The sequence below is a fragment of the Anomaloglossus baeobatrachus genome, chromosome 1 (assembly GCF_048569485.1).
Source record: "Anomaloglossus baeobatrachus isolate aAnoBae1 chromosome 1, aAnoBae1.hap1, whole genome shotgun sequence".
Taxonomy (NCBI): Eukaryota; Metazoa; Chordata; class Amphibia; order Anura; family Aromobatidae; genus Anomaloglossus; species Anomaloglossus baeobatrachus.
The window spans coordinates 514,717,334-514,742,931 of NC_134353.1; the positions used below are offsets into that span (position 1 = coordinate 514,717,334).

At 41.0% G+C, this 25,598-nt stretch overlaps 1 protein-coding gene across 1 annotated transcript in view; it reads left to right on the plus strand.

The window, feature by feature from the left end:
- The window catches only part of PLPPR1 (phospholipid phosphatase related 1), a 332,039-nt gene extending 319,674 nt beyond the window's left edge, over positions 1-12,365 (plus strand). Inside the window, exon 8 of the mRNA XM_075316151.1 lies at positions 5,654-12,365. Coding sequence (XP_075172266.1) covers positions 5,654-5,686 — 33 coding nt within the window. The 3' untranslated portion in view covers positions 5,687-12,365. The remainder of the gene's footprint in view (positions 1-5,653) is intronic.
- The last annotated feature ends 13,233 nt before the right edge of the window (positions 12,366-25,598 follow it).

Genomic DNA, 25,598 nt, shown 5'->3' on the forward strand with positions numbered 1-25,598 from the left:
TTTCCGGTGGTTCTCATGGTAGCACAGGGTCATGTGATGATTTCTGTGCTCACATTACTAAGGTTTTGTAAATAAACAGCCGAGTACTGGCTGTTACAAGAGGTGACCATTTCTCCCGGTCTGAGCGATGGTGCTCTGATTGGGAGAAATGAATGAGCGATCAAACTGCTGATCTTTATAGCCCCCTAGGTGACCTAGTAGAATAAAAAAAAAGTTTAAAAAAAGTTTTAAAAAATAAAAAAGATAAAAAACCTTAAAAGTTTAAATCACACCCCTTTTGCCCCCTTGAAAACTAAAGCGTTAAAAAAATAAAAAAACATACACACCTTAGGTACCGCTGCGTTCAGAAACGCCCGATATATCAAAATGTAAAATCAATTAATCTCATCGGTAAACAGTGCAGCAGCAAAAAAATTCTAAACCCCAAAATTAAGTTTTTTGGTCGCCACTTTTGCGCTAAATTCATTAACAGGTGATCAAAATGTAGCATCTGCGCAAAAATAGTGCTATTAAAAATATCAGCTCAAGACGCAAAAAATAAGCTATCACTGAGCCATAGATCCCGAAAAATAAGAACACTACGGGTCATGAAAAATGGCGCAAAACATACGCCACTTTTTTCGGACAAACTTCTGATTTTTTTAACCCCTTAGATAAAAGTAAACCTATTCATGTTTGGTATCTATGAACTCGCACCGACCTGACGCATCAAAGTTACACATCAGTTTGACCATATAATGTTGCTGATTTTTATATGAACTATTGAGTTATGAGATAAAAATGTAACGACTGATATGCTTCAAATTCTGTTGACCTCATCATTTCTGGACAGGTCATTATGGTCTATTAAATTATGCTTCTCCATTCCCAATCTTTCGTTTAGGGTTCACTCACATCAGTGTGTAAAATATAGCTCAGTTGTTGCTTCTGAAGTGTCTTGGAGTGAGGTGCAAGTGACATGCAAGAGTCATTCTGCATGTCATGCAAGCGCTATGCGAGTGTGCTTTTCCCCCTTGCCTAGTCTCCGTGTGACATCCATGTGTCGTCTGTGTGTCATCCCTGTGTCATCCATGTCGTCTGTGTGTCATCTGTGTGACATGCGTTTTTAACATGTTTTACATACTGTCAAAATCCTAGATGAATGGATAGACAGATGTGTGACACATATACAACGTCCTATTCCCTGCATATTGTAAGCTTGTACCCTTTACTGCCTTTCATGTGGCACTAAAGGTGCTTTGCCTTGTTTTTATCCCCAAATTCAATAATTAAAAGAAACAAACAATGTGGGGTCCCCCATATTTTTGGCAGGAGGTCAACCCATGCTGTTGCTTTAAATTATTTATTTAAAATTAAAGAAATAATTAATTTAAAAAAAACCATGTGGTTCTATTATAAATAAATTATTTTTGGTGTATTTTCTTGCATTTACAAATACTAGATTGGTAATGGGTGTGTGTGATAGACGTCCACCCATTAGGAATATCGGGGCTTGATACCAGCTGGCAATTCACAGATGGCATTAACTCCATTTTTCTTCTGGAATGACAATGGCCTGCTGTTTTTAGGCTGGAGAGCATCCAATAACATGGGCCTCCCCCGCCTGAGAAATACAGACCCCAGGTGTCCGTTTTACCTTGGCTGGTGTTTTTTTTTTAATTATTTATTTAATTTTAGAAAAATAATTTAAAGCAACATCGTGGGGTGACCACTCTGCTTTGGATTTCCAGCCAAGGTAACGCTGCCTACTGAGGTTTGCAGGCTGTAGCTGTTTGCTTTACCTTAGCTGGTTACCAAAAATAAGAGGGACCCCATGTTGGTTTTTTTTAATTATTGAATTTGGGGCTAAAAACAAGGTGAAACACCCTTTAGTACCACATGAAAGGCAGTAAAGAGTGCAAGCATACGATATGCAGGGAGGTGGGACAATATATATGTGTTGCACATCTATCAATCTATCTATCTGTCTATTCATCTATCTATCTATCTTTGGACAGTATGTAAAACTCCATGTTAAAAATGCATGTCTGTGTGCTCTCCATGTGCCACTCGTTTTTCTGTCACTCATTGACTTGTATTGGTGAGGCATACAGGCACTCACAGTATGCTGCGACTTTTCCCTGCACGCTGAATGTTGAAGAGGGAAAACTAGCTGATGTGCTCTGCCTTTTTGTTTAGCGTTTGTGCAAGTGCAATGCGATTTTTTTATCACATTGCACTAGCAGATTATATACTCAGATGTTACTGAACCCTTATTGGGTTTTTACTCTTGGGAACACACATATCCAAGGAGTTTCAGGAAAATATAAAGGAAGAAACTTTAATTAAGAACAAGTGGTCCCTCTAGTGGAAAAAAAAGAATCAACAATGTTATTTTGATACATCAAGACTCAAAGTGAATATTCATGTGGATTCATAAATGGAAATGCAGGATCATACATTTTAATGACGACTAGAAATACTGAAGAGGGTTTTTTAATGGTTTTTTTTTCTATGAGTTTTAAAAATGATAAACTTTACAAATAGCCTAATTAAAAATATCCAACTTATTTGTGTGGGTCCATAGAAGTAGATTGTGAACCAGACCTTTGTATTCTGATCCTGCTGTCATACTCGATGTACTCTATCCTCTACTTCTTGCTACAAAATAGCACATCTGATTACATTCTGATTTATCAGAGTTGTCATATTGATTTATCAGACTTGTCCTGCTGATTTATCAGCGTTGTCTTACTGGTTTATCAGAATTGTCCTGCTGATTTCTCAGAGTTGTCCTGCTGAGTTCTCAGAGTTGTCCTGCTGATTTATCAGAATTGTAATGCTGATTTATCCGAGTTATCATGCTGATTTATTAGAGTTGTCATCCTGATTAGTCAGAGATGTCATACTGATTTATCAGAGTTGTCATACTGGTTTATCAGAATTATCCTGCTGATTTCTCAGAGTTGTCCTGCTGATTTCTCAGAGTTGTCCTGCTGATTTCTCAGTGATGTCATGCTGATTTATCAGAGATGTCATTCTGATTTATCAGAGTTGTCATGCTGATTTATCAGAGTTGTCATGCTGATTTATCAAAATTGTCATACTGGTTTATCAGAGTGGTCATGCTGATTTTATCAGAGTTGTCCTGCTGATTTATCAGAATTGTCATGCTGATTTATCAGAGTGGTCATCCTGATTTATCAGAGTTGTCCTGCTGATTTATCAGAGTGGTCATTCTGATTTATCAGAGTTGTCATGCTGATTTATCAGAGTTGTCATGCTGATTTATCAGAGTTGTCATGATGATTTATCAGAATTTTCATGCTGATTTATCAGAATTGTCATGATGATTTATTAGAGTTGTTAGGATGATTTATCAGAGTTGTCAGGATGATTTATCAGAGTTGTCATGATGATTTATCAGAATTTTCATACTGGTTTATCAGAGTGGTCATGCTGATTTTATCAGAGTTGTCCTGCTGATTTATCAGAATTGTCATGCTGATTTATCAGAATTGTCATGATGATTTATTAGAGTTGTCAGGATGATTTATCAGAGTTGTCAGGATGATTTATCAGAGTTGTCATGATGATTTATCAAAATTTTCATGCTGATTTATCCGAGTTATCATGCTGATTTATTAGAGTTGTCATCCTGATTAATCAGAGATGTCATACTGATTTATCAGAGTTGTCATACTGGTTTATCAGAATTATCCTGCTGATTTCTCAGAGTTGTCCTGCTGATTTATCAGAGTGGTCATTCTGATTTATCAGAGTTGTCATGCTGATTTATCAGAGTTGTCATGCTGATTTATCAGAGTTGTCATGATGATTTATCAGAATTTTCATGCTGATTTATCAGAATTGTCATGATGATTTATTAGAGTTGTTAGGATGATTTATCAGAGTTGTCAGGATGATTTATCAGAGTTGTCATGATGATTTATCAGAATTTTCATACTGGTTTATCAGAGTGGTCATGCTGATTTTATCAGAGTTGTCCTGCTGATTTATCAGAATTGTCATGCTGATTTATCAGAATTGTCATGATGATTTATTAGAGTTGTCAGGATGATTTATCAGAGTTGTCAGGATGATTTATCAGAGTTGTCATGATGATTTATCAAAATTTTCATGCTGATTTATCTGAGTTATCATGCTGATTTATTAGAGTTGTCATCCTGATTAATCAGAGATGTCATACTGATTTATCAGAGTTGTCATACTGGTTTATCAGAATTATCCTGCTGATTTCTCAGAGTTGTCCTGCTGATTTCTCAGAGTTGTCCTGCTGATTTCTCAGAATTGTAATGCTGATTTATCCGAGTTGTCATGCTGATTTATTAAAGTTGTCATCCTGATTTATCAGAGATGTCATACTGATTTATCAGAGATGTCATTCTGATTTATCAAAATTGTCATACTGGTTTATCCGAGTGGTCATGCTGATTTTATTAGAGTTGTCCTGCTGATTTATCAGAATTGTCATGCTGATTTATCAGAGTGGTTATCCTGATTTATCAGAGTGGTCATCCTGATTTATCAGAGTTGTCCTGCTGATTTATCAGAGTGGTCATTCTGATTTATCAGAGTTGTCATGCTGATTTATCAGAATTTTCATGCTGATTTATCAGAATTGTCATGATGATTTATTAGAGTTGTCAGGCTGATTTATCAGAGATTTAATTCTGATTTATCAGAGTTGTCATGCTGATTTATCAGAGTTGTCAGGATGATTTATCAGAATTTTCATGCTGATTTATCAGAATTGTCATGATGATTTATTAGAGTTGTCAGGCTGATTTATCAGATTTCATTCTGATTTATCAGAGTTGTCATTCTGATTTATCAGACTTGTCTTTTACTGATTTGGTATCTATAATATTTCAATATGGCAGATTTACTAAGCTAAAAGTATGTTCTATATTTCTACCAAAACCAAGTGTACATGCCAGTTTTGACACCCTTTGTGGCTTGTTAGGCACAGGTGTTGTACAAGAGAAGGGTCCTTACATAGCATAAGGATGGTGTAACGTTAAATTTGTCACATTGACACAAAATGTTGGGGCACTAAATTGTCTTCAGTGAGCTAGGTAGGATGTTTCAAAAAAGGTATACAATGGCATCTAAAGATGCTCCACATTTCTTCAACAGCATGAGCAACTGTGATTTGTGATCAATTTGGGACTACAAGTCATGTCCAAATTGCAGAAAGCATTAATTCGTTCTTGACATCTGCCGTGCATGTATGGAAGAAGTCAAGTGTCAGTATATGAAGTAGGCTTGGGAGCTGAACCTGTGTCACAAACATAGGCTGCCAGCTGCATTATACAGCTGAAACCTGGAGCTGAAGGCTGGAGTTACATGGGGGTATGTTCTCTCATACAAGAGAATCAGATCATTTATAGTAATGATACTTGTCTCAACTCTGATCTGAGTTTGAGCTGAATGTCATTCACTGTTCTCCGATTCTTTCGCATGATAGAATCGTTTCACAGAGAAGACTGAGAACTTAATCTCTCCATCTTCTCCATTGTCTGTCTATGCCTATATCAGTTTATCTTATTTTCAAACATACATAATGTCTAATAAAAAATAAAAGGCATTAAAAGGATTTTATTCAGCTCATTGACTTACCTAATGCAATTCTCTGTATTCTTTCCAACAGAATCACTCTTCATCTATGACTGAAGTTACCTGAATCATGTAATGGACATACAAGGAACTGTTTTTTTATACTACATTAGATGGAGACCACCAAGAACACAGTTGCTCATTGTTAAACTGTGACTATCAGTATTATGTTATATCTAGTTAGAAGCTGATGTTTTTGTACAATTTTGTTCAAGGAAGTGATGTAGCTTGCCCTGATATTATTTTCTATTGTAGTGTCAACATTCAACATCCCATATGTATGCCATAAGCCAGTTTTTCTCCTTTTATGGTATATGGTGCACTAAAATGAGACCATCCTTATAAATTGTCATTGTTATGGATGTTTGTATACAACTTTTTGTATTATTTTATAAGCATTAAACTGCTGTGTAAATGAAAATGCTATCACACACTTTAATTTTTTTTTCAAAACAGAATTTTATACTTGAAGTGTGTACAGGAGTGGACATACCTTTTTCATTGGATTAGTAATTTGCCCCAGATTATTTGTATTACTCATGCAGGCACATTTTCCCATTATTTAATGTGAATTGCAAGGAAATATGAAAGGGTTTTGTGTCTAGATTGCAGTGGTCTTATTGTTCATAGCAACCAATCATGCATCTAGTATTCACTAAAGTACATTTTATTAGATGGTCTCATCTGGATGTTTTTGAAAAGTCAACAATGCTACGTTGACATTTATGACATATGTTTCAGTTTTTACAGGATCCACAAAAGATATTATGGATCTATTCTAATCTGTTCCGTTTCATTAAGAAACATTATTCTTCTCTGAGCTGGTCAGGTTGTTATAAAGGAGTATTGCCACCATCAAAAGCAATTAAAATGTATGGACTGAACACAAATGTGAACAGTTTTAAAGAGAACCCTTCACCACATTTTACATGGTATACTGGATACCCAATGTAATAGTGGCTACAGAGTGGAATACATATTATTATTATTAATATTATTATTATTATTAATAATAATAATAATAATTTCTCAGTTGCCGATATTTTAGCAATGAACGCATTTGGCACTTAATGAGTTAACTTTTGTTAAGTCCAAGTAGGTGTTATCAGAGAGTTTTCACTGGGGGCGTCTACTTCTTTCTTCTTGCTTATTGCCCAATCATAAGAAGGCATACAAACTTAAGTGAAAGAAGAACATGCTCCGATCACAGTTTAGAGCAGGTTTCTCAGTGTCAGAGATGTAATCATACTTATGTTTGTGGTGCTCAATAAGCTTGTACTAGTTCTCCACTGATATCAGACTTGATATTGCATCTCACACAGGGGCAGTCTGCTCTGGTTACTCCTGTGTTGTGAGATATAATGACAGCCAGCACTGAGCAAAACAAGCATACATGTAATTACTGACATTTCTCTGGACAGTCAGTGTGGGGGAGAGCTAGTACAGAAGAGGTAACTATGCTATAAAACTAGGAGAGTTAATAGAAGGATTTGTAATGTAATACAGCTAAACACAACTGCTCTTTCCATCCCCCCACAAAGACCTTATCTGAAAGGTTAAAGTGATCTGAATTTTCTAATCATGCAGGAGGTTAAACCAGGAGATCATTGCTTTTTTCACACATCTCACCTGAGAAAGCTCCTCTAACCTATGGTTGGGGAAAACTCTTTTTTCCCTTTGAGTTTTGCCTGCTAATGATTTGGCAATGTCATACTGGGGAAATGAGTTCATACCCCCAGTGAAAGCTAACTCATTTAGGTGGCAAATACTGTGCTTGCAAATTAATCAGCAAAGTAGAGGCAAAATAAAATAAATAAATTAAATAAAATGTTGTATTCTTCTCTTGTGAATGGTCCTCTTTAAAAAAATTGTAGTTTCTAATTACTGCAACAGAGTACCCAAAATTGAACCTACAGTGATAATTATACTAATGTACATGATTGGTTCCCATAGACAAACACTTTGAAAAGGATTGTCTGGGAAAAATGAAGATTTTGCTCGTGACTTGGTAAATTAAAAATTAAAAAGTAAGCTATACTCTCCTTTCAGTACTTTCTAGGGTTCTATGCAGGACAGTCCATGGTCTTTACACAGAACCATGAAGCTGTCATAGTTGTGACACCAGGACTGCTGGAATCTGCTATTGGTTGCTACGGCCGGATGACTTCCCTAGCATGACATTAATGGCACCACCAATGACATGCTGTGGAAATCACTTGACCGTCGCAGTGAATCAGTTTCCCGTGGTCCTGCTTTGACTTTGAACAGTGTTGACTCTCTGCTGGTGTAATTATATATGTTACTAAATCACTGCACATACATAGATAATACACAAAATAAAAAAAAAAAATCACGAAAGAACTTTCACTGTTGACATCACAAAAGCTTAAAGGGGTATTCTGAGCTCCACATGAATTTCTCTGTGTGACTACATATTAAAGTATTCTAACAGGAAGCGTTTTGCACCATTTTGGGATTCTGCTCCTTTCCAGCATGAGCAATTTACATAGTTGCGGTCACATGCTGACCAGCGTCCCATCTGTTTCTCTCAATAGAAGATTGACAGAAACATAAAAAGTTACTAGTTGGCACCTGACCGCAAGGATATAAATTACATCCAAGTGTTCATTTGATTGCAGAAGAGCACAACTGAGGCAGTGTGGAAAATGCACGCTGTCAGGATTCAGCAACCTGCATTCACATATTGACTGCAGAAATTAATATGGGGCCCCAGAAAACCCCTTTAATTACATGAACACTTAGTATTCATTTTTCTAAATGCTACATATCAAAACAATTGGTGATCCATGCTATTTCATTACCATAAAATGTGATCCTTGAGCCAAGATCCTGATGGCTGAGCCTGTTTGGTGATTGCTTATATTGTTGTACACACTGCCACCGCTATAGCTTACTACACAGACAAGCAACACAACTAGATCAATGTACACGACTTGTGCTTGCCTCAATCATGTGCAGAGCTGTGGACATAGACATCTCTTACCATACCATGTATATAGAGTTAACTCTGTGTGTGAGTGTGTCTATTGCAATATGGCATCAGAGGTGAGGCTGTGTTATAGGAGGTATCATCACGCCAAGTACTCAGTGTCTGACAGGGACACAATAGCCACACAACATCATACCAGTATTATATATGGTACTAGACAGATAAGGGGGTTGCTATAAAATACAACCCAGGAGCTACATGTTACATCTCCTCCTGCAGCATTGATCCCAGGATTTTAGTCATGGAAGGTTACATTTTAAATAGCTTTAATGGCCAACTTTTTGAATGAACACTAATGTCAGACCACAGAGCCCCTTTAATAACAGTGATAGTCTTACAAGTTAACTTGATTTGTTTATTTTTGCCACAAAGGATAGTTGCTATACCAAATCCTCATTCGGGCCCTGAAAACATTACAATAGTACAGTAATGCTCCGACCTAGTAAGAGTAATTATTAGAGTCGAGCAAGTACCTATTTGTACTCGCTATACAAATATAGTCGCGTATTTGTTACGAATAGTGTGTGCAATGCAAGTCAATGGGGAAAATCTCGCAATGTAACAAGTAACCTGAATGCCAACTCGATACATTGCGAGTTTTCCCCATTGACTTGCATTGCACACACTATTCAGAATCAATACGCGAGTATTAGACAGTACTCGTTATGAGCATAGTGAGTACGAATAGTTAGGTACTCGCTCAACTTTAGTAATTATCTAAGTAGACAGTGATCCATTGCTTGGCCCATGATACATATTTTACTCTACAATGACTTATCATTCCCTATGGATTTGTGTAAATAAGTCATACTACGTATCACTTAATCAGTAAAAGTTATCAGCACCCTACTGTAAGTCAGTTTAGTTTCGGAAGTCTATAGAACAGCCAATGGAGTACACTAATGGACCTCCACCATCAAGACTAATTGGTATCATTTACCATACAGTAGAGGAATTGGTAGCTCATGTACATATAGCCCATCAGCAGTTCTTATCCCTTTTGATTAGAAAGATGATGCTGGGTCAATAATAATGTTCATCCAAAAGGGAAAGTGATCTTCTGTTATGTTATTGAAACATGTTGGAAGATCACAATGGTGGGAAGAATAAGGTGAGACCTCTATTTATTTCTTAAAATATAGAGCAGAGGAAACTATTTGATAGTTCTCAGAGATTCCCATCTCTGACACAAAGTACCAAAGAGATTTCTTATTGAAGTCAACGATGGTCATAGATTCCATGGTCTTTTTTGGCTTGTTAATGATTTTTAGTAGGGTTTCTCTTTTAAAGAGGGGCCCATGAAGAGAAATTGTCTGGGTTCTTTACTTATTAGAATTATTCATTAAGCATTTGTAAAGAAAGTTAAAATAACAATCCATATCTCATATTAGGATAGTCATATTCCCAAAGAGAGAAATTGAAGAGTAATTTAATACTTCAATCCATAATAGTCTTTAAATATATATTTAGAATTTTGCCCAAATTTGTAACCTTTTTCTCTTCATTAACTGCTATGACGTATATGCTGTTACTGAAACCTTAATTAGAACCACGATGGCTGTGAACACATTGTTGGTGCTTTTATAGAAAGCATTGACTAATTTTTGACTACTTACGCTAAATGTGACCTGCCTCTCCTGCTGACATTTTAATAAATAAACTTGCTGTTTCTATATTTCTTGAAATCATTTTATATCTGTAAAATATAACACTGGTAATTTTCACTGCAAATGGGACTTTGAAGAATATCTGGGATTCCTTATTATACTATTCAAGCATGATTGATATATACAGGACTTGTGTATTTGAAAAATAAGAAAGGTGTGATGACTGGTTGAAGACAAAGAGGAGATTCTTGAAAACTGACTTTGTTGCCCATAGTAGCCAATCACAGGTTTTTAAAATTGATGTCCTGTCCTTTGGATAGGATCAGCCGTTGTCCAACTCTCAGCACCCAATTCAATCAAGCTGTTTGAAAAGGCCACAGTGCCGAGGTGAGTTTTGCAGCCCCATAGCTTACATTCCTCATTATTGTACAGTGTCATACTTTTTTTCTACCAGTTATGCTTGTTATTATTCTATTTAAAGAGGTTTTCTACTACCATGTATAGTGGCCACATTGGTTTAACCCTGGAACGCATACCTGGGGCCTCTCAGGCTTGCTAGGTTACTTGATTTCTATTGTAGATTTCTATGGTTGCGCGTTCTAGGGTTAAAGCTGTGAAAGAAGTCTTATTCTAAACACCTTCTGTTTCTAATTGTGCCTGTGAATGGCACTATCGCTATCTGCTTGGTCCCCTTCACATGACCCCCAGCTGCAGCGGCCTCTGAAGGCCAGTGATGTCACGTCAACTTCCAGAATTGGAAGTTGACTCGGCATCACTGAGGTGGGACCCAGTCTCCCTGAGTGACTGAGCTGTGGACAAAGATTCATTGAATATCACAGCCCAGCATCGCGCGTGCTTACGGCACTCTTAGGCCTGTTTCACACGTCAGTGAAAAACACAGACGTGCCATGATTAATTGGTGATACATGAGTTGTCCATGTGCAATCCGTGATACGTGATCCGTTATCCGTGATTGCACATGGACATATACTCACCTGTCCCCGCTCCTGCTGTCCGTGATGCTGAACTCTTCGGCTCTGCTGTGTTTCCCCTCCCACTGCAGCTACTTACGGGTCAGCTGTTCCTGCATTCATGAATATGCATGATAGTAATGAGTTGGCTCTGAAGCAGAGGCAGCAGACGTCGAAGACAAGCAGCGCTGGAGAAGGTGAGTTTAAAATGTTTATTATTTTCAATGTCCGTGTTTTTCTGGTGTTTCACAGATCACACCATAGTATGGCAATCATGGACACGCATGTATGCCGCATGGAGACACAGTCAGTGTAAAATCACTGATGTGTGAGCAAACCCATTGATTATAATGGGTCTGCGTATGTCCGTGATTCTGGTACGTTTAAAAAAAAGCACAAACGTACCACAATCACTGAAGTCTGAAACGGCCTTAATGAAAGCAGGGAAGGAGAAAATGAGCGTGATGGTGGGTTGTGATGTGTTGTGAAACTCCACCCACATCCCAGACACTCAGGAAACTGGGTCCCACCTTGGTAATGCTGGGTCAATTTCCAATTCTGAGAGTTGACGTGATATCACCAGACATTAGAGCCTCTTGCAGCTTGTGGTCATATGATGGGGACTGAACGGACAGAGTTAGTGCCGCTCACAGGCACAATTGGAAACGGACTTCTTTCACAGCTTTAAATTGATTTGGCCACTATACATTGTAGTGCACCACCTCTTTAAGGACAGACCATCAATTTTAATAAAGTGGAAATCCCTTTAATTTCACATAGTGCTCTTGAATAATGAAAGCTATCTGTAGTTGATTGCTAGAGATAACTAAAGCATTTTTTTCCTTTTAGACAGCTTTCAAGAATCAACCTCATTGTTCTTGGCAACCTTGATACATTGGTTTTATTTCTAATAAAAAATACAACATAGTAAGAAAAATTTGAAGCAGTCATCATCCTTATATAGGAAATATTTGAATTTGATTTTTTTTTTAATTTTGGTAACATGCAGCTGACAAGGTCAGTTTTCAGTACTTACCAAGATATATCACTCTCGTGTTTTGAAATGTCTGTATTTCATGCTGGTCCAAACCAGTAAGTACTTGGTGATGTTGATCTTTTAAACGTTTTTTGAGCAATAAACTGTTCAATTTTAAACAATTTGACCAATTTGAGTTCTTTTCCATCAAAAATTATGTCAATCTCAATTTATGCACTTCATACTCGGATTGAAAAACGTTACTTGCAGCAGTACTTGTTGGAACCAGGCGTAAAGGCCCTGTCACACACAGAGATAAATCTGTGGCAGATCTGTGGTTGCAGTGAAATTGTGGACAATCAGTGCCAGGTTTGCGGCTGTGTACAAATGGAACAATATGTCCATGATTTCACTGCAACCACAGATCTGCCAAAGATTTATCTCTGTGTGTGACGGGGCCTTAAGTAGATTTTTAATTTTACTGTTTACTGGTTGCTGTCTAAGTTTAAAGCTGTTACTCATAATATGCCCAAATATATTTTATATCCCCACATAGTGGTGAAGCATCAACATATAACTATCCACAACATGGTCTGATAACATTTATTCAGACCAAATGAAGCTACAGAAATCAATTTGTTAAAATTAATAAGTTTTATTTCAAATTTTATAGCATAAAATCATGTATAAATATTCAGCATAGAATTCCACATAAACAACCAGGGACATAGACTAGAGTCAATCCAGGTTAATAAGACAGTGATCTGATATTTAAAATATTAGGTAAAATAAATTAGGATTTTGTTCATAATAAATATATACATCAGTCAGAAATATTCATACACATAAATACAGATATAGATATAAACATATGCATATAAAGTGCTCCTGTGCTACTGAAGTTTACGTATTAATATTTTTTAAAACATATGTCAAAAAAACAAAATATCATTAAGAGCACTCCAATATGCAATATTAATACATCCTAACACCATAGTTCTGTATAAGATAAAATAGTTCAGTATGAAATCTAAATCTAAATATAAGTATAAATTCAAATATAGATATACATATGAAGTGCTCCGTGGTATATAAATATATTGTTTAAAACATATACATCAAAAAAGCAAACATCACTAAGAACACTACAACATGCACCATCCACATTAATCTACCAAAACATCATAACTCAATATTATCCATATCATGAAAATACCTAGTATTATATCCCGATCACTAACATCCATAAACCAATTACTCAATAGCAAGGTGTGCCAATTACACGCTACTCCCTATTAGAGGCAAAGAGCCCAGTCACTATGGTATGACTAAAAAAACATAGGAGACATATGAAAATCCATAGTACTTGCTATAAGGTGCTCAGTCCACGTCCCATCACCCCCAACATACGTTTCACCGCTTCTTCTTTGGAAGGCGTGTGTTAGGGTGACGGGCTGTGGTCTTTTTATAGTGTCTTTTAATGTGTAGATTGCCGACACCGGTATATGATGGCGCATACCGTGAATTCCCGGAGCTGCAAGTGTAACTGACTTCTGCCTGGCGGTGGGGGAACGCACGCTGCGTTCCATTAGTCACAAGACAATGGAAGCTCCGTAGGGTCACAAAATAGCACTGCGCCGAGATCTCACACATGATTGGATGTACGGACTATTTCCAGGTATGATGTAATTTCAGCACACCTGTTACGGTTGCTGTGGCTCTGGAGACTATGTCCGGATTTCTTGCTACTGCACATGTGCAAGCACTGGAGACTAAAGGCTACTTTACACACTGCAATATCGGTCCCGATATCGCTAGTGTGGGTACCCGCCCCCATCTGTTGCGCGACACGGGCAAATCGCTGCCCGTGCCGCACAACATCGCCCAGGCCCGTCACACATACTTACCTGCCCGGCGACGTCGCTGTGACCGGCGAACCGCCTCCTGTCTAAGGGGGCGGTCCGTGCGGCGTCACAGCGACGTCACTGAGAGGCCGCCCAATAGCAGTGGAGGGGCGGAGCTGAGCGGGACGTAACATCCCGCCCACCTCCTTCCTTCCGCATAGCGGCCGGGAGGCAGGTAAGGAGAGCTTCCTCGTTCCTGCGGCGTCACACGGAGCGATGTGTGCTGCCGCAGGAACAAGGAACAACCTCGTTACTGCTGCAGTAATGATTTTTGAGAATGGACATCCATGTCACCGATGAGCGATTTTGCACGTTTTTGCAACGATGCAAAATCGATCATCGGTGTCACGCGCAACGGCATCGCTAATGCGGCCGGATGTGCGTCACCAATTCTGTGACCCCCAACGAGTTCGCATTAGCGATGTCGTAGCGTGTAAAGCCCCCTTAAGTCCTATCTTGGAGCCATTGCACATGTACGGGTGACATCATCGCTGACACGAGGTCACATGTTTTTGACACCTTCTAAGCTGATTGGCCACTGGTCATGTGCTTGTGACGTGTGGTCACATGTCTCTGACACCTTCTATGCCGATTGGTCACTGGTCATGTGCTTGTGACGCTTTGCTCGGTGATAGGCCAGCGTGACGTCATTGCTGTTGTTCTGGCAGCAGATTGGCTCTGGTGTCCTCCATCTTGGATGAGGCACAGAGTCTATATAAGACCCTGACGCACGCCGCCCGGCGCTCAGTCCTCTTGGTTCATTCATGAGGGTAGACGTCCTGTGCACGTCCCTCTAATCATCTCTCTGTCTATGTTAGGTGAGCGCTACCGGCAGGGTAGCGTTCTTATACCTTACAGCTTCGGCTGCAGTCCGTATCCTTACCTCTTAGTGGAGCGGACATAGGCAGGTGCCTGAGGCACATGGTCCGGCTGGGCCTTGTGATTCTACTCGTAGGTGGACGTTGCCGCTAGTGTAGCGTTCCTTATACTGCGTCTGGCAGTTGTTCGTATCCTCGCACACTAGGGGAGCGAACAGAGGTAGGAGCTTTGTGCGGCTTATGCTGCTGTCCGTCTCTTTTGCACCACTAGAAGAGTGGACCTAGGCAGGTGCCATATCTAGTGGTTCGTGTCCTCGCACACTAATGGAGCGAACGCAGGTAGGAGCTTTGTGCGGCTTATGCTACTGTCTGTCTCTTTTGCACCACTAGAACAGCGGCCCTAGGCAGGTGCCATATCTAGTGGTTCGTGTCCTCGCACACTAGTGGAGCGAACACAGGTAGGAGCTTTGTGCGGCTTACGCTGCTGTCCGTCTCCTGGCACCACTAGAGCAACGGACCTAGGTAGGTGCCATTGCCCACTCACTGCTTTTGTCTCTGTGATCTTTAACAGAGACCATGCCACACACCCTCCAAGTAAGGGAGGAATTGCTTTATTTTCTAATTATATTCCTCTGTGAGTTTAACAGAGGTATTGCACTCTGCACTTGTGCTATTATTTTTTACAGTGGCACACTTATATACCCCTTATCCTCTGCCATAGTCTGCAGCAGAGTCTTTGCACGGTGGACCCTGACTGTCTGACATTCCTTTAGGTTTTATTATCAGACAGCCCCCCATAACAACGCCCCTATCATATGATACTAACCCGCAGAGAGTTGCACTGCTTTCCCTGCCCACTGTCTGTCCTGGTGCCTGTGATTGGTTGCAGTTAGCTGGCATGCAGCCACTCAGGGTGGCAGCACAACTGACTGCAAAGAATCACAGGTGCCGGTTGGCGGGGAAAGCAGTGCATATGGATGAGCAGTAATTGGTGGAACTGGAAGTGAATGCGAGGCATGGGAGAAGCGTACAGCCATGCCAGAGCCTCGGTAAGTACAGTGCGCTTGCTCCTATTCCCCTATCCCTACTACCACCATTTATAATCTCCGGATTTTGGTCCCCATAGATTTATATGGAGACAGGATTCCGAACCGAAACCATGTATTTTTAAAAAAATTGAACAGGGACCCACCAGTCCTGGTTATCTGGAAGTCCGCTCATCTCTAAGAACACCCTTTAATAAATCAATTTGTACACAGGAATACTGCTTGTGTTTAGCACTGTATCTGTATTTTTCTCCGGCAGCATGGGTGTCACACGGCCCAAACCCGTACCACACGGATGTAGTGTGGATGCGGTCCCGTGTGACATGCGCCGGAAAAACACACGTGTCAGGTTAAAAATAAAAAAAACACACACTCACCTCCACGAGCCCTGCAGTCTCTGCCGCGGCTGTCACCTGCATCCGTCCCCCAGTGAATTTGAACAACGCATCTTCTTCACTGGGGGCCGGAAGCAGCATCAGCAGGGCGTGGCGTGTGCCGGACACTGTCATTCAGCACCACAGACAGCTCCGGAAGAAACAGGTAAGGCGGGACTATCCTTTCTCCGTGTGTTGTTACGTATAACACACGGAGAACACGTACGTGTCACAAACACGGCACACGGGGAGCAAACCATCCCTTTAACACGTACATAAAAAAACAATTTGTTTTTTTCATGTGCGTGTGACAGAGGCCTTAGGAAAATGTCTGAGGTAAGAGACCTCTGAGTATTTGTGTATATATACAGTTATGTGTGGTTGTAAATGTGTGTAGTGATTTTATATTTTCCCCTACTTTCCATGTATCTTTCCTTCAAAAACGGTAGCCATATTCTCTCCTAAAAGTGCCAGCATAGTGCTTCAATATACAATGTATACGAGTTCCTTCTCATTAACAACAACAGAAAAGTGTCTTCCATAATCACGGCATGTGCCAAAATAAATAAAGAAAGTAGAGTGTTACCCATCATCACCAGGAGCGCACCCTCATAAACAACATCACCACTTTCCCTCATAATCATCATCAGAGTGTTGACATTAAAAATGCCAAAATAATGCCATAATATTAATAATAATAATAAAAAAATAGAACTATACCACTCAACTTGCCGAGTTTCAATGGGCCAGTTCCCAATTTACCACTGTCCGAGGAGGTCAGGGGTATGTTTCACAGACACAGTTGAATTTAACGGTAGAGTAGGGAGTCCTTGTGCTCCCCTATTCCCTCTGGATGGAGTCTGCTAGTTGTGACCTTTGTATCTCTCCAGTTTGCCAGGAGGAAAGGAAGTCACTTCTCAATGTAAGTCTGAGAGCCAGAATGAGGCCCTCATAGACTTACAAAGAAAGCTTGTAACTGTTAGTTCTGACTTCTAGTCATTCAGAAGCTACAATTAGAAAATAAGCAGTGCTGGGAACAGCAGAATATGTAGGGTGGTAAGTATTTTACTTGGGGCAGAGAACATGCATTATTGACACCACCATTGTTGTAACAGTTTAAAAAAACAATGCCGTAGTTGTACTACAATGTCAAAATTGGCTTGGTCAGTAAGAGGTTAAATATTATATAATGCTGGGCAGCCCGCCTAGTCTAATAGTATGGGCGTAACTAGTATACTGCTAGCCAGACACTGTGCACCTACATGTGTGGACGGCACCACATATAAGTCTATTTTGTGTGCCATTTTATCACCAAGCAATCACCACCTCCATGCATTGGTAGTTTGTGAGTGGTTGCTTCAATAGTGTTTTGCACCTGTGTAGCCTCTATATATAATGAAGAGTTTTGCTGCATCCTGTCAGTGCATTAGATTCTTTGTCGTAGGCAGGTTAAGACTGATTCCCTCTTGTTGCTGTAAGCAAGGGATCACTGTGTTACAGTCCTTGGTGTTGCACATACAACCAACAGTTCTATTCAGGGCTAATCAAAGTAGATTTCATTCTATAATAATACTGCTCTTAGCTGAAATTAGTGTATGGTAAGGTGCTAGAGTAGGGATAATGTATTAGATGCATTTAGGCAAGGTTTATTGCATTACAGTCCTTGGTGCTGCTATGTACAACCAATAGTTCTTTTCAAGGCTAATTTAAATACCTTCTATTCTATAATAATATAGCTCTTCCCTGCAATAAGTGTAGGGTTAGCTGCTAGAGTAAGGATAGTGAATTAGAGAAATTTAGGCAAGGTTACAGTCCTTGGTGTTGTCATGTACAACCAGCAGTCCTCTTCAGAGCTAATACAAATAGATTCTATTCTATAATAATACTGCTCTTATCTGCAATTAGTGTAGTGTTAGCTATTGTATAATATTACCCCTTTTAGATGTAGTTAGTGTAGGGTTAGCTGTTGGAGTAGGGATAGAGTATTAGAGGCATTAGGCAGGGTTCATTATGTTACAGTCCTTCGTGCTGCTATTTACAACCAACAGTCCTTTTCAAAGCTAGTTTGAATACATTTTATTGTATTGTAATACAGCTCTTAGTTGTAATTAGTATAGGGTTAGCTGCTAGAGTAGGGATAGTGTATTAGTTGCATTTAAACATGATTAATTGTGTTACAGTTTTTGGTGATGCCACATACAACCAACAGTGATTTTTAGTGATAATTCAAATAGATTCTATTGTATAATAATACAATATTAGCTACAATTAGTGTAGGGTTAGCTTTTGGAGTGGAAATAATGTATTAGTGGCATTTTAGGCAGGGTTCATTTTGTTACAGTACCTGCTGTTGCAACATTAAACCACCAGTCCTTCTCAGGGATAATTTGATTCTATTCTATAATAATACTGCTCTTAGCTGCAATTAATGTAGGATTTACTTTCAAAGTAGGGAATGTGTATTAGAGGAAATTAGGCAGGGTTCTCTGCATTACACCCCTGCTGCTGCCACATACAACCAACAGTCCTTTTCAGCGGTATTTCAAATAGATTCTATTCTATAATAGTACTGCTCTTAGCTGCAATCACTGTAGAGTTAGCTGCTGAAGTATGCATATTGTATTAGAAAAATGTAGGTAGGGTTCATTTAGAGGCATTTAGGCAAGATTTATTGCATTACAGTCCTTGGTGCTGCTATGTACAACCAATAGTTCTTTTCAAGGCTAATTTAAATACCTTCTATTCTATAATAATATAGCTCTTCCCTGCAATAAGTGTAGGGTTAGCTGCTAGAGTAAGGATAGTGAATTAGAGAAATTTAGGCAAGGTTACAGTCCTTGGTGTTGTCATGTACAACCAGCAGTCCTCTTCAGAGCTAATACAAATAGATTCTATTCTATAATAATACTGCTCTTATCTGCAATTAGTGTAGTGTTAGCTATTGTATAATATTACCCCTTTTAGATGTAGTTAGTGTAGGGTTAGCTGTTGGAGTAGGGATAGAGTATTAGAGGCATTAGGCAGGGTTCATTATGTTACAGTCCTTCGTGCTGCTATTTACAACCAACAGTCCTTTTCAAAGCTAGTTTGAATACATTTTATTGTATTGTAATACAGCTCTTAGTTGTAATTAGTATAGGGTTAGCTGCTAGAGTAGGGATAGTGTATTAGTTGCATTTAAACATGATTAATTGTGTTACAGTTTTTGGTGATGCCACATACAACCAACAGTGATTTTTAGTGATAATTCAAATAGATTCTATTGTATAATAATACAATATTAGCTACAATTAGTGTAGGGTTAGCTTTTGGAGTGGAAATAATGTATTAGTGGCATTTTAGGCAGGGTTCATTTTGTTACAGTACCTGCTGTTGCAACATTAAACCACCAGTCCTTCTCAGGGATAATTTGATTCTATTCTATAATAATACTGCTCTTAGCTGCAATTAATGTAGGATTTACTTTCAAAGTAGGGAATGTGTATTAGAGGAAATTAGGCAGGGTTCTCTGCATTACACCCCTGCTGCTGCCACATACAACCAACAGTCCTTTTCAGCGGTATTTCAAATAGATTCTATTCTATAATAGTACTGCTCTTAGCTGCAATCACTGTAGAGTTAGCTACTAAAGTATGCATAGTGTATTAGAAAAATGTAGGTAGGGTTCATTTAGAGGCATTTAGGCAAGATTTATTGCATTACAGTCCTTTGTGCTGCTATGTACAATCAACAGTCCTTTTTAAGGCTATTTCAAAGATATTCTATTCTATAATAATAATGCTCTTAGCTTCAAAAAGTGTAGGGTTAACTGCTTGAGTAAAGATAGTGAATTAGAGGCATTTAGGACGGGTTCATTGCGTTACAGTCCTGTGTGCTTCCACGTACAGCCAACAGTCCTTTTCAAGGCTAATGCAAATAGATTCTATTCTATAATAATACTGGTCTTAGATGCAATTAGTGTAAGGTTAGCTGCTGGAGTAGGGATAGCATATTAGCAGCATCTAGTCAAGGATCATTGCATTACAGTTAGTTCTGCCATGTAAACCCAAAAGTCCTTTCAGAGCCAATTTAAATAGTTTGCATTCTCTAACAGTACTACTCTTAGCTGAGTACATAATTTAAAATATGGAAGGTGTGTGATAAGGGATGGGTAAGTAAATGCCCTGCTGATAGTAATGCATGCAGAAGCCATTGCCGTGGGTTAGAGCAAACTGGGCTGGCTGTAGGAGCACCAATGTATCATCTAGACTAATCTTTCAGTCCCACTTTGCAGGGGGGCACAGGCCACTAATATTGAAGTCAAAACACTGATAGCAGGTTGTAGGTTGGATGGCACATAATGCTTCCAGCTAGTTTCACAGAACCACCATGTCTTCCACATAGTCTAGTCTCATTAGCCAAGAGTCTGGACCACATAATTCTTACCCGGATCCTCCTTCCTTCCACCATGGAGAGTTCCAGGAGACAAGTGACCCCACACTTTGACACTCCAAAGAGCATTTTACCTTTCCATTTATGGCTTCTTTTGGCCTCTCACCATGCATATTTGAAGAGGGACATGAGGAGATCATGTGCAATGATGCCCAAATATTTGAGCAGTCATGGTCAAAAGAAGGAGATGGTGGGGAACGGCAATTGCTGTCTCAGAGTTGGATGATGATGAGACACAGTTACCAACAAGTCATCAAAAGTAAAAAAATCAGGAGGAGGATCCAAGTGAGGAAGTAGATGAGATGGTTAATAATGAAGTCACTGACCTAACCTGGCAAGTTAGTATGCAGAATAGGCACATCAGTGCAGAGAGAGTGATCTGCAGCATCACAACAGGCATGAAAGGGCAGTGGGGAGGCCAGAGGGAGAAAGCAGGCAACTACTCCCCAGAGCACTCACATACTGCCAGATCTAAAGCAAAGGGTTAGATTTTTCCCAGTCTGGAGCTTTTTATGGAAAAAATTGATGATTTGCAACCTGTGCCATACCGAGTTCAGGAGGGGCCAGAACACTACCAGCTTGACCTGTACCAACATGCTCAAGCACATGTCATCCAAGCACCCAACTAGGTGGGCCAAACGCTTAGGTCCACAATCAGTGTCTGCAAGTGATAACATTGCCTCTTACTCTGTGCTACTTGTAGGAAATTATCTGTACAGGATGCAGAGGCAAATGCCTCCCACCTTGCACCTGTAGTTGCACATTCACAGCCACCATTAGCAACTACATCTACTTTCTTGTCTCAACACAGCATTCAGCTCTCTCTAACCCAGTTCTTGGAAAGAAAGCGTAAATACCCAGCCAACCAACCACAGACTCAAATAATAAACAGCTACATTTCCATTCTGCTTGCCCTGGAAATGTTGCTGTTTAGGTTTGTGGAAACTGAGGCTTTCCTCAACCTCATGGCGGTGGCACTTCCTCAGTACTCGGTCCGGGGCCGCCACTACTTCTCCTGATGTGCCTTCCCATTTTACACAAGACTTGACCAATGCAGTTACTGGGAAGGTCTTCTTAACCGCCCACTTTTCGATAAGGGCTGGTGGCCAGGGACACTAAATTTTCCTGATGGCACAATGGGTGAACCTTACAGAGGCAGAAACTGAATTTGACCCTGGGATAGCTCACTTGCTACCAACATCTAGAATTGCGTGCTTTAGTTCCCCCTCCTCCTTCATCAGTTCCTGCACCCCCTCCTCCTACTCTTCATCCTTAATCTCCAAATTGTTGTTGCTATCAGTCACAAGATGGAAGCACTACACCACTGCCTTGGTGTTGCGGCAATATGCTCTACTGAAACAGATCTTTAGGTGGCAAACAGGACACTGCCGCAGAGTTGTTGAAAGGTCTAAAAGACCAGATAGATCTGTGGCTCTTGGCGACGAACCTCACACAAGGCATTGTCATGTGTGATAAAAGCTGTATCTTGGTGGTGGCTCTGAAGGTTGGAAAGCTTCCAAATGTACCATGCCTGGCTTACATACTCAACTAAGTGTTTCAGCGCTTTCTAAAAACCTACACAGATTTTCATAAGCTTCTTGTCAAGGTATTTCATGTATGCACCAATTTCCGTAAGCCAGCTACAGCTGACTGGCATTGTAAGCGTCAGCTCACCAACTGGTGTACAACATGACCATGCACTGGAACTCAACATGACATATGTGTGCAAGGCTTTGTGAGCAGCAGAGGGCAGTAGTACAATACTACCTACAACATGCTCATCGAAATTCCTATTAGCCTCCACACATAAGAACTGATGAGTGAGCATGGATTACTGATAACTGTGCTATTCTCCAAAACTTTGAGGATTCAACCAAGATAGTGAGCAGCGATCATGCTAAAATCAGAGTAAAAAGATGGAGAGCTGTCCTTCTGTTAGGGACAAGGAAGTCTTGCCTGTTGGGAGTCTGGCACACATGGCAGACTTTATGTCTCGCTGCGTTTCCCATGACCATTGCATTATGCGAATTTTAGCTATCATCGATTATGGGTTGTGCACTCATTTTCACCAACGCTACAAGGATAATTTTCCATCTCTCATTCCTGCGGCAGAGAGGGCTACTAAAATAGTGCCTTAATGGATGGCCATAGTTGAAGAATTAGTCAAACAATTCACATCTGAAAACAGGTCTTTGGCCAACCATGGAGTAAAGAGGAGGGAGACACACAGCTGGACCGACAGAGTCAGAGGAACACTATCACAGGTCTGGGACAGTTTCATTACACCCTCCTAACACCCAGGCCCTGATGCGTGGGGTACTCTTAAAAGGAGGGAAAAGTTTATAAAGATGGTGAAGGAGTACCTAGAACTTTAGCAATATACCATTTAATTAATTTGACGCCTAAAATGTACCTTTTAATAATAAACCTTTAAAAAGACATTAAACATACAAACAAAATAGCACTACATGTGCCGCAGTATGGGAGGATATGAAGACTCTAGTTATCTCATAAGAAACATTACCAGAGTTCACCCTCAAGACAAAACCCATACACTAATTTGGTTCTTGAGATATAACACCCTTTTGCAATAACCAACTCTTTATAGGGGAACTGATGATCCAGGGCAAAAGCAGGCTCCTTCTATCAGAATACTCCCCCTCCAGGGTATATCACAACACCTCCAGGGTATATCACAACACCTCCAGGGTATATCACAACACCACTTAATGACAGTGATAAATACCACAGTCTAGCTTTTGTTAAGCACCAACCCCACCACTAAGGGTGGTGTAGCTGATCACTAGAACCAATTGAATGTGGAAAGGATAAGGAACGATCTCACCATATTGCCGTTGCTTGAGAATGGTGTTCCTCATATTAACACTGTCAGTCTGTCAAACAAGCTGGCCTTTTATGAATCCCCCGGTTTTACCAGGTATTTCCACAGGATCCAAATAACATGCCTACTTCTGAATAATTAAAGCTCAGCTCTCAACGCGTTTCCCTTGTCATCAGGAGAGCGGCGTGTATGGACCGTAGATGTCCTCACAAAGATGGACACATGCTATTAAAAGAACGAAAATTTACTGTCAGCAATGTATAAGCACACTTAAGCAGTGGTAATCATCCCTCATGGCAGCATACTTACTTTGGTCCTGGCCTCACACGTGCATAAGACTGCACAGCCGTACCATACCCTGCCAGGTTATTGATTATTTAAAGCCGCCGCCACGGCGTGTGACGTCACATCCGCCCATCGGACACGTGCCCGGAAGTTAAGCACGTCTCCCGATGACGCGTGCGCATCAGCAGAATGCATGGTGGAACGCATCGTATTGCGCCTGCGCGATGTCGCACTAGCGTTCATTCTATGTAAATGGGTATTGGATGCGGGGGAGACATACATAGGTCTCCCAGAAAACCTATGTATGTCTCCCCCGCATCCAATATCCATTTACATAGAATGGGTCTAGTGAGGTTGATGCGAGATGAGTGAACGCTAGTGCGACATCGCGCAGGCGCAATACGATGCGTTCCACCATGCATTCTGCTGACGCGCACGCGTCATCGGGAGGCGTGCTTAACTTCCGGGCACGTGTCCGATGGGCGGATGTGACGTCACACGCCGTGGCGGCGGCTTTAAATAATCAATAACCCGGCAGGGTATGGTACGGCTGTGCAGTCTGATGCACGTGTGAGGCCAGGACCAAAGTAAGTATGCTGCCATGAGGGATGATTACCGCTGCTTAAGTGTGCTTATACATTGCTGACAGTAAATTTTCGTTCTTTTAATAGCATGTGTCCATCTTTGTGAGGACATCTACGGTCCATATGTCGCGGGCGGAGGAGGGGACGCCGCGCTCTCCCACTGCTCGGGTCCGGATGGCACTTCGGCCTGCTGCCGCTGCTCGGTGGCTCAAGCGATGGGCCGGATCCCGGGGACTCGAGCGGCGCTCCTCGCCCGTGAGTGAAAGGGGTTGTTTGGGTGTGGGGGTTGTTTATTGTCCGTGACGCCACCCACGGTTGTGGTGATTTGTTGACACCACCGCTGCTCTGTATGGGAATCCCGGGAGTGGTGGTATGGAGCAGCCAGATGTTAATCCTCCCCTCCGTGGGAAGGGGGTTGGTTGTCCCGGGGCCCAGTGATGAGGTGGATGATGCAGGGCTTGGTGGGGGTGCAGGGACGCGGGGGCAGCTCTGTGCCTTGCGGCACTGTGGTACTCACTCAGCCTGAGACGATGACACAGTTCTTGGTAAAACACATGGCTGGAAAGACGGTTCCCACGGACGGCTGCACTTGCTTTCCCCAGTAGGTGACGGTGACGGTCCCTCTGTCCTGCACCTATGTTGATAATGGTTGCGATGGGTTCCCACCGGTAACCCGCTCCCCGGCTTGGATATGGGCCGGAGGAGCCCTACTTTGCCCGCAGGCGCTGGCCCTGAGAAACTGGTGCCCTGGCGGTGTCTCTCCGTTACAGTTGGACTGTTGCCTTCAATCGGGACTTGGTTGTTAGGAGACAGACGTCCCCTTCACTGACGGATTTGGCAAATTATGGCGACTCCTAGCCTTGCCGGGATCCGAAAGGCCCCTGCCCTGGTGCTGACTGTTCTTCGTATACTGCTCCAGACCGCCGGGTCACTACCCGTCCGCGGTCCTTCCAGCAACCTCCGAGCAGTCCCCCTGCAGACTATCACCGCCGTCTGCTGACCTTGCTGGCACTGTCCGGGGCACACACCCGGACCAACTTCAGGCTTGCTTAACTGTCACTTTCTGTCACTTCAGCTTTTCTCCTGAGCTCCACTACTACTTCCTTCTACTTCACTCCCCTAACTTGACTG